The sequence below is a fragment of the Trichosurus vulpecula genome, chromosome 3 (assembly GCF_011100635.1).
Source record: "Trichosurus vulpecula isolate mTriVul1 chromosome 3, mTriVul1.pri, whole genome shotgun sequence".
Classification (NCBI taxonomy): Eukaryota; Metazoa; Chordata; class Mammalia; order Diprotodontia; family Phalangeridae; genus Trichosurus; species Trichosurus vulpecula.
The window spans coordinates 164,148,740-164,159,234 of record NC_050575.1 but is presented as its reverse complement, the minus strand read 5'-3'; the positions used below and the strand labels follow the sequence as shown (position 1 = coordinate 164,159,234).

General features: G+C 46.8%; 1 protein-coding gene across 1 annotated transcript in view; it reads right to left on the bottom strand.

Annotated features, from left to right (window-relative positions):
• The window catches only part of HMCN2 (hemicentin 2), a 183,329-nt gene continuing 172,834 nt past the window's right edge, over positions 1–10,495 (bottom strand). Inside the window, exons 93-98 of the mRNA XM_036752858.1 lie at positions 8,716–8,850; positions 8,023–8,151; positions 5,045–5,365; positions 3,787–3,906; positions 2,607–2,733; positions 1–1,463 (exon numbers count right to left, since the gene is read on the bottom strand). Coding sequence (XP_036608753.1) covers positions 1,100–1,463; positions 2,607–2,733; positions 3,787–3,906; positions 5,045–5,365; positions 8,023–8,151; positions 8,716–8,850 — 1,196 coding nt within the window. The 3' untranslated portion in view covers positions 1–1,099. The remainder of the gene's footprint in view (positions 1,464–2,606; positions 2,734–3,786; positions 3,907–5,044; positions 5,366–8,022; positions 8,152–8,715; positions 8,851–10,495) is intronic.

Here is a 10,495-nt window from a genome sequence, read left to right as displayed (position 1 = left end):
TTTGTCAATAACGTATCTTTTATTTAATTTTATTCATTTAAGATGGTACGCAAAGCTGCCAGATGTGGCTAGATAAAAACATCTGGCTGGTAAGTAATCAAGCCTCTTTGGACGTAGGCCAGGCCTCTCCTCCTCTCCTTAGCCTTCCTTGTTCCATGGATACTTTGCACTGAGCCTGGGTCTCCCCCATGACCCAGAAGACCTTGGGCCCATGTACAAAGTCTTTGACTTCTCTGTGGGTGGACACGAATGCTCCTGAGACCTGAGGAGCCAGTCCCTGAGTCCTGACTTATTTGCTGAGTTGAGCCAAAATCCTTCTTGTTTCCAGCTCTAAACACTTTGGCATCTTTGTGTTTGGTTCTTATCCTCTTTGCTCACATTCTCTGTCCATACCCAAGAGGGTCAAGGCCACAGATATAGATTTTGTTTACTGAAGGGCCTCACATGTGGGATTGACGCACATAGCCAGATGGAGCCCCTGTTGCAAGAGTAGCTGATATTGGTGAGAAACAGCAAGAGCCTCTCCAGGCTTCAAGGACCCCAGGGTCAGCAGGGGTGGGGCCCAGGGAGCCTCCAAGGTCTGTCTCTCCCACCCCTTACCAAGGACAACTGTACAAAGGCATCTTCAGTCACAACTTAGAAAGTCAATTCTCCTCTTCACTGTGAAAACCGAGGGCTCAGAATCCCCCACCTGTCCTGTGGGGTCACCTTCAGCCATATGAGCTGACTGGGACCAACAGCCATAGTGTTTGGTCACATAATCTCTGATTGGGGGAGGGGATGATGACGGGATCCAGGCAGAATTAGTTTCATGGAAGGGACAAAGGTAGGAGGCCAGACAAGGCCCAGCTGCCTTGTTACCAAGGGAATTAATAGGTATTCTGAATGTGAATGGGAGAAGCCATACTCTGCACCAAGCCCAGGATCTGGGGCACAGCTGATCATGGAACGAATACATTCAGCACACTTAGCACAGTGCCTGGCACATAGTAGGTACTTAATAAATGTTTACTGGTTGATTGATGGAATGGAAGAGCCAAGGGAGGGGAGGGGAGGCTGGGGTAGTTGGGACTCCAGAGTTCCTTGCTCTAGGAATCCCTCAATAGGGATAAGGTGAGACTGAGATGAGAATGACAAATATGTTCTGGTACCGGAGTACTCGATGTTCACCATAGGTTACCGCTTGCACCTTCATGCGGTAGACACCAGCATCAGTGAGGGGGCGGCGGGTGTAGATGGCACCCTGTCCACCCTGAGGTTCTCGCAAGGCAAAGGGGCTGCTGGGGTCAGGCTCTAGCACTGTCAGGACTGTCCGGTTGGGCAGGACACCCCCATCCGAGAAGGCTGTTAGGCGGACAACATCATGATCAGCTCGGATGCCAAAGGGGAGAGTGAGAAGCTTATACTGCAAGGTGAAGGGACCACCTGAGCTGCAATCGAGGGCACAGCGACGGAAGCACATCCTGCAGGACAGACAGATGACAGACACATACACACAGATGAACAATCACAGTGTCCAGTTGTAAGTAGAAAAGTCTTTTAGTCCTAGGGAGGGAGAGGAGGCTCCTGAGCTGGGGCTGATGCTAGTCTCCAAACTACTATGATAGGAATATAGGTCAGAGGGCACCTAGGATGGGTGAAGGGGCTAGAGGTAATTCTTTACAAGGGTAAGTTAAAGGGATGGGGATGTTCAGACTGGAAAAGAGAAGCCTCTGGGGAGAGACAAGAGAATCGACTTTCAGTATTGGAAATGGCCAACCTGTGGAAGAGGAATTAGACTTAGTCTGTTTGGTCCTGGAGGGCAGAACCCAAAGCAATGGGAGAACTACTCTGTCAGGTTTTCATATTTAATGGTTTCTTTTGTTTTCTTTGGTGTGTGTGTGTGTGTGTGTGTGTGTGTGTGTGTGTGTATGATTTGAGCTCAATATATAGAAAACCTTACTAAAAATATTTTTCTCTGCATCTGACCTGTGATTTCACAGATCAGCCACCACTCTGTAATTCTGAGTCTATACTGTCTGTACACTGTAGAGTCCACAACTCTGGTTGTATGTAGCACTCCAAGTTTAAATAACTTGCCTAGAGTCACACAATCATGGTATATAGGAGCATAGATTCAGAGCTAGGAGGGACTTTAGAGGCTACCTAGTCCAACCTCTTCATTTTACAGAAAAAGAAACTGAGTCCCAGAGAAATTAAGTAACTTGTTCAAAGTCACATAGCTAATAAGTATCAGAGGTGGGATCTGAACCCAAGTCTTCATGATTCCAAGTCCAACACTTCTATGTACTGTGCTATGCTGTTGAATAATTTATAATAAATAATAAAAAAGAGAAATCGGTTGTGTCTAGAGGTTAGTGGCTCCCCATCCTTGGAGGTGTTTATCATGGGGCAGGCTGGGTGATACTTGTCAAGGATGTTTGAGGGAGGTTCCTATTCAGGTAGAGAGGATGGACTGAATGATCTTGGAAGTCCCTTCCAACTCTGAGATAATGTGGTTCTGGACCTTGACTAGGCCCTGGCCAACTCACCCTCAAGCCAGCCAGCTCGAGGGTGTCATCCTTGATGAGGGTGATATATTGGGGTGGATCAGCTCTGTCTCTTACCCAGGACTGGAGCCCCTCCGGTACATAGTGGGGCACGGCGTGTCCACACACTGATAACTACCACGGGTGTTGAAGCACATCTGGCTGGGGCCACACTTGATGCCTTCCTCCACACACTCGTTGATGTCTACAGGAGAGAGAAGAATCCAAAGATGGAGGGGGAGGGGGAAGTGTATGTGTGTGTGTGTGTGTGTGTGTGTGTGCAGGCAAGTATGTTGTGTATATAGGGGGAGTGAAGTTATAGAGTAAAGAAGAGATTGGGACAGGAAAGAAGAGAGGTAGGAAGGTAAGGGAGATGGAGACCAGTAAAGATGAGGAGAAATGAAGGAGGGAGAAGGCAGAGAGAAGAGAAGAGAGAAGGAAAGAGAGAGGGCCAGTAGATAGGCAAATAGAAGAGAGAGAGGAGGAGGAGGAGAAAAAATGAGAAATTTCTGAGAATACCCCATGAGGTGGAAGATCTGAGCCCTCAACCTCAGAGCCTGACCTCCATCATCTCCTCTACTCTGGCATCTGGACCTCAATCATGCCCTGGAAACCCAGGTCTCCCAAAGCAACCAAGTCAGTTCAACTCAGCTGTGCCTTCTATGACTGTACTTAGACCTCCAAAACCTACTGTTCTTGGTTCATTTCTAGGAGACGGGAGGAAGCTGGGCCAATCATTCTTGGTCTTGTGATGTAAGAAACAGGCTTCTGAAGGGGAAGGTCAAATACTAGAGCAGGTGGTGGGAGTAGGTGCCAGCCCTTGCTTCAGGCCTACATCCACTCCATCGGCTGCCCCTGGTTGCAGGCCTACTACCTCTTTCCCTACCCTGTTTCTCCAGTGTCCCCAGCCAGTGGCGACAGTGATATAGGCAGTATAAGCCAGTGGTGATGCAGAGAGAAGGGTGGAGCACAAGAAGGAATTCAGCCCTAGTGGGAAACTGGATTTCAGCTCCAAAGTATCCAAGATGTTTATAACTGCTTAGAAAATATGACCTTGTGTTAGAACAAAAGCTATGCTTTTCAAAGAGCTTTCACAACTCTGATCTTATTCGACCATCATAAATAAGATAGGTGGTGTAGCAATTATTATCTCTATTTCACTGATGGGGAAACTAAAGTCCAGGGAGGTGAAGCTAGCAGTAGAAGTGGGCCTAGAACCCAGGTCTCCTTTGGAGTCCTGTCTCTCCGGGGCTCTTACCCTGACAGTTCTTCCCACTGGAGAGTAGGCGGTACCCAGCTGGGCAAAGGCACTGGTAGCTGCCCTCAGTGTTGCGGCAGGCATGCTGGCACAGGGTCCTCACTTGGCACTCATCAAGGTCTGGGGAAGGCCCCGGGATGGGTGGGTGGGGAAGAAAGAGAGCTGAGTCAGAAATGGTCCAAGTGGCAGCATGCCTCAGCGTTTGGGAACAGGGAAGTAACCTGCCTTGGGCTAGGAGTCGGGTGGTCATCATATCTACCCACCCTGCTCCACCCCCGGCCTTCCCAAGCCACCTGGGGCTTAAGCAAGAAGCAGATTTTGATCCAATCCAACAGCCCAGGGAGAGGGTTGGGAGGCGATTGACCTCTTCTCTGTCCTCTGTCTCCTCTCCTGTCACTTCCAACCTAAAGGGCATCAAACCTTCAGAGACAGAAGATTTGGGTACAAACCTCAAACAATCTGGGGGAGGGGGAAGGGTGCAACCTGGGCTCCATTCTACTTCGACAACCACGGTGCACTCTCTGCTCTAGCCAAACTCTGTTTGCCAGATATATTGCAACTTTATTCTTGCTAGAGTGTTGTTGTAACTGGGTTCAATTGTTTTTGTCCTGTCCTACTCTTCCTGACCCAATTTGGGGTTTTCTTGGCAAAGATACTACAGTGGTTTGGAATTTCCTTCTCCCATTCATTTTATAGGTGGAGAAAATGAGGCAAATAGGGTGAAGTGACTTGCCCAGGGTCACACAGCTAGTAAGTGTCTGAGGCCAGATTTGAACTCAGGAAGATGAGTCTTCCTGACTCCAGGCCCCGCCCTCTATCCACTGTGCCACCTAAATGCCCTAAAAAAAATTCAAGGTTAAGATATTTATCTCAATTTCTGTCCTTAAAGGGAATGATTCAGAAGGAAGTGATGGTAACTCAAGCAACACTACTGAATTTAATCTACACTGTATTTGAATATATTATGGTTGTTTTCTTATTCAAGATTCCCGTAAATGTTATCTCCAATTGTCTTGAAATAGAGAGTCATGTTGGAGGGCATAGGAAGCTATGCCAGTTTAGACATCTCTTCTGCAAATTAATAAGTGCTTAGACAGATATTAACATTAAATTCAATAAAATTGTTTCTGGAGGATTTGATACTAAATCGACGAGCCTAAATTGCCAAATTACTGAGTTGGGTCCTGAATTTTCTAGCTTGGTGGGGACCCATGGGAGTTCCAGCAGGTCCCCAGATCAGTCCCAAGATCTGCCTTACCAGTGCAGGCTCCGTTCCTCCTGGTGAAACCGGGTGGGCACCAGGTCCTACCAATGGAGCTTAGGGGACTTCCAATGGGCCGGAAAGAGATCCAGGCATGGTAGGAGCTCCCGTGAGCTCGGGCTCGGGGCCGAAGCCAGACTGGGAAGGATCCTTGGTGACTGACAGTGGTAAGGTTGCCTTCCATCTTTTCTGGTCTGGCACAGGCCTTGCCGTCCTGGAGTAATGCCTGACCTGGTGGACACAGGCAGCGATAGCTGCCCTGGAGGTTTTGGCACTGGTAAGCACAGACCCTAGGTAGCTGCAAGCACTCATTAATATCTGGGGAAAAAAAAAGAAAAACGAAAAGATTGAGAGAGGAGAGTAGGCATCCTTGAGCACCTCAAGCTTTCAGAGGGAACACCTCTTTTATGCTAATATTAAATGCTCTCCACAATCTGATCTCATAGGCACACAGGATTCTAGACTTGGAAGGAAGCTCAGGCTTATCATATTGCATATGAGGAAACTGAGGCCCAAGAGGTTTGCCCAAGGACACATAGGTGGGAAGTGAAGAAGCTGGGAATCAAACTCGGGTCTCTTGATTCCAAATCTGGTGCTCTTATCACTAAGCCGTCCTAACCTCCCCAAGCGAGTTTTCCAACTGTCTCTCTCATGGTTTCTCTACACAAACCCCTTATGATCCAGCAAGGATGCTTAATCGCTTAATACTCCTCCAGCTCACACTTGTAATTTTCCTCCTCCAAGTCTTTGCCCATGCTGTTCCCCCTCCCTAGAATGCCTTCTTTCACCTCTGTCTATCCAAGTTCTACCCATCCACAAGTCACAACTCCAGCCTCACCTCCTCAAAGCCGTCCTGCATTGTAGCTCTGGGCCATAATGATCTTTTCCTCCTAAGTGTTCTTGCAACCCTGATAAATCTGCACGCCTCATGGCATACCTGGGCTTGCATGGTTTCATAGGCTAATTGATTTAGAGCCAAAAGGTACCTTATAGGCCAATGAGTCCAACCCCTTCATTTTATAGATGAGGAAACTGAACCTGAGACAGGCTAAGTGACTAGCTCAGGGTCACATAGCTAGGAAGTGTCTGAGGGAGGATCTGAACCCAGGTCTATCTAATTCCAAGTCCAGTGCTCTATCCGCTCCTCCATGTTTCATCTGTAAATTGCCTTTGTACTTCCCCCACCCCCACAGCACCTAACATAGGGCTTTGGAGCTAGCAGGCACCTACCAAGTGCTTTTTATTGGATTTTGAGGCTTAAAGGAACTTTAGAGATCTAATAGGATCCCTTCATTGCAACAATGAGAAAACAAACCCCATTGATTATTGAGTGGAGAGGACAAATACAGCAGCCTCTCCTGCACAAGTGTAGAGCACAGTGCTAGGCACGGGACCCAAGACTCCTGACTCTTAGGCTAGTGCCCTTCATGGCACCCCACACTGCCTTGGGTTGAGTGACCAATTTTTTTCAGCACATGTTTAGGTGCATTGAGGAATCAAACAGCTTTCCTAAAATTTCTCAGTGAGCCAGTGATGGGACTGGAATTCTTCACCCGGCTTCCCATTCAGATGTGGTCAGTCTCTCAGCTTGACTCTGGGGAGAGAAGATTTCATAGCACCAAATCCATGGCAGGTCTGGCCTTGAATCTAAACTACCCAGGAGCAGGCAGAAGAGAAGCTGTTCTGTGTGAGCTGGTTTGAATCTGTCTGGGCACGTACTGTCTCTCCCACAACCTCTCCTCTCCCTCCTACACAGACCTTTTGGGAGACTGTCAGTCAAGCTGAGCTCCCAGGGCCATGTCTAGCCCTGGCTGACAGTACTGATACTAACATGTCTCTAAGCTGTCTGACCTTAGCTCATAAGTAGGGTTACTCTCTAAGCAGCTGTAGCAAGGCCTAGGGACCCAGAGGCTCCATCCTGGACTGCATACAAATATTATAAAGCAAGGAAGTCCAGAACATGGCAGCTTGAATGATCAGTAGGATCACAAAGGAGGCCAGATGAGAACAGGTTCAAATATTAGGCCTCACGAGTTTGGGAAGGTGATGGATAAGCAAGGGCATGATTGTCAGGAAGAGCATGAATGGGGTGAATATGGATTTGTTCCCCAAATTCTGAAATACTAAGATGAAAGGGCCCTTTTAAAATTTTTTTCTTGTTTTTTAATTGTTTTTTGGGGGGGCCCTTTTGATGCTTAAGTGATGCAAGTTTGGCGATACAAGGGAAATTCAACTTTCCACTGTTATCAGGGGACTGTGGAATTTGTTACCCCAGGGAATGACACAGGCAGGAAATAGGAACCAATGCCCAAAGGGTTTGCATTTGCAAATGGCAGAGCTACCAGCAGCCCCTACAAGAAACCTGTGACCTAACCTTTGAGGCTGACAACAGGGAGGACAACTTTGCCTTCCCAGAATTCATCTTTTGGAGTCAGCAAGACACTGCGGCAGGTGGGCTGTGGGTTTGACTCAGAGTAGCAATTCCTGAGCTCCACTTATGAACGGTTCCCACCTCAGCTAAACCTTCTAAACTTGCAGGAGAGATGTATTGCTGAAGATCAGTCACTTAACATATTGAGGACTAATCTTTCATTAGATTTGACTCTGCTTAGAAAGTACCAGGGGCAGTGGAGAGCAGGCGAGAATAAAAGCCTTGAAGAGAACTTCAGTTAGTTTCCTCCTTTCTTTTTCTCTGGGATGCAAATATTACCCAAGAATACCCCATGTCTTTGGGCAATCTCCTTGTTTTGCAATGATTTAGGCTAGTTTCCAACATTTTCACTGGGGTGATGGGGGAGGATGATTGGAGGGGTTGGCCTGAGTTCCTAGTGATGCCCCTGCCTCAGCTCTGTCTCAGTGCCACGTGAGTATTCTTGATGGCATCAAGAAACAATCATTGAGCACCAGTTGATGCACTGGGCTGGGCACTGATGACAGCAGAATATAGACGGCCCAGTCATAAGGCTCTCCATTACCCAAGCAGGGACGAACAGGACCCTGGCTTCTGTATCCTGGAGGGCAGGCACAGCGATGACCTCCAAGAGTGTTCTCACAGATCTGGTTGTAGCGACATTCATCCATGTGCTCTTGACATTCATTAATATCTGGAGGAAGGAAGGGATGGGTGTCAGAGCTCAAATCCCTTGCCCTCCCCTCCCTTCCCTCACCCACCAACATTCCTTCCCTCCCTTCATCAGTCCATTCTCTAGTCAGTTCTGGGATGCCATCTGCCCTCTTGCTTTGACATCAGGTGGCTGCAAAGTCCAAGAGTCTAGAACTCTGGGATTACAAAACCACAGAATGTCAGACCTGGAAGAGGACCTTAGAACAACGAACATTTGAACATGAGGGGACCTTAGAGCTCATCTAGATCAATTCCTTCACTTTGAAATGGGGAAAATGAGACAGAAATGGGAAATGACTTGCTTAAGGTTATAAAGCAAGTTGGTGGTGAATATGAGACTAGAATCCTCGTCTCCTGATTAAAGCTAGTGTGCTGTCCACTGGACAACCCTGGAAGACTGTTAAAAAATGTGTTTCTGTGGACGCCCAGGGTAAACATTCTGTTTTGAGATCCTCTAAAAACTGGTGTCTTGGTTTGAAGTTCCTGGGTTGCAAAAGGGGAGTGGGGACAGTTTCATTCCAATTTCCCATCAGGAGGCCATCACCTTCACAGCCTGTTCCATCAGCTGTTGCCTGGAAGCCCGCTTTGCAGTGGGGGAGGCACTGGTAGGAACCGAGAAGGTTCACGCAGCGCTGCCCATCATGACAGACAGGGGTATCCCATGCACATTCATCTACATCTGCAGGTTTGCCCAAAGTGGAGGTGGAGGGAGAAAAAGAGGTTAGAAGGAGAAATGAAGTCAATCTGTTGTATCAGCACCTCCTTTCCTTGTCCAAATGTTCTCCCCTGATGGTGGGCTGTCACCACCCTCCAGTCACTAAAGGCTCTCACCTACCTAGCTATCTCCTGCAGTTTCATAAGGCAGGGATCCCCCAAATTCCCCTTCCTAGGCCCCCCTCTCAATACAAGCACAACAGAAATGCTGCCTGGGTGAGGTCCTTCTAGCCTAGGATGCTAGGCCATAGGACATCAAGAGAGAGTTGGGGGATGGGGAGGCCATGGTTAATCCTGATGTCAACTCATAGGTTAGGGATAGTCTCCTTGTGTCTCCCCCTTCCCTTAGTGACCCATTATAGATCTATCATCTAGAAAATGCATCTAACCCTTCCTGAACCTATATCTATCTCCTGTCTGTAGTAAGCTCCCCAAATTTATTCCCCACTATGTTAAGGCATCCTTTAATTCATACTAAAACTACCTTCTTCCAGCTCCAAGAAGAGCATCCTAAATCCTACTATCTGGGATCAAGAACACCTCCATTTTTCATTCTGTTCTGGATCTGGCTGGGGAGTCCAGAACTCCATGACAGGGTAGATTGACAGTCATGCAAGCTGGGGGAGTGGTAGTAGATGAGGAACAGATAGCAAAGACAATGAGAGCAAGTCTCCAAAGTTCAAGACAGGAAGTGGGAGACAGAAGCAGAGAGAAGTCTTTCCTGATTCCCCAACCACTAGTGTTGTCCCTTCCAAACTTGTTGTTGTTCAGTCATTCAGCCATGTCTGACTCTTCATGGCCCATGGACCACATCAATGCTTTCCATAGGGTTTTCTTGGCAAAGATACTGTAGTGGTTTGCCATTTCTTTCTCTGGTGGGTTAAGGCAAATAGAGATTAAGTGACTTGCTAAGGGTCATACAGCTAGTAAGTTTCTGAGGCTGGATTTGAACTCATATCTTCCTGATTCAGGTCCAGAGCTCTATCTACTGAACCATCTAACTGCTTCATTTATTCTCTCTAATATATACTCATATATATATATATATATATATATACACACACACACACACACACACACACATATGTATTATATGTGCACATATATATATATACACAGACACATATATGCTTATATTTTATATATATATATGTGTGTATATATATATATATACACACACACACACATATATATGTATATACAGTTATAGTCTTCCCATTAGAAGGCAAGCTTCTTTCTAGTAAGGATTTCACCATTGTTTTTGGATCCTTAGTACCTAGAAAAGGAGTAGGTGTTTAATAAATGTTTGTTAATTGATTGACTATCGACTGACAACAGAAGGATTTAAGAGTTGGTCATGTCAGGACCATGGACAGTGCCTTGGGCCACTTCTTAAGGTTTTTAATTCCCTACCAGCTAATGTTATTATGGTTGGGCACACCCCTTACTGCATCAGATGTCTCTGGATATTAATAAGACTTCTCACAATTAGGGTAAACTCTGATCCCCTTAAGGTTAAGCTATTGTCCTCATTCATCCAGAAACCTTTAATATCAGTGTCCTAATGTATAGATAGATCCTCTGGTCTGATTTGGCTCAAAGAATTCTAT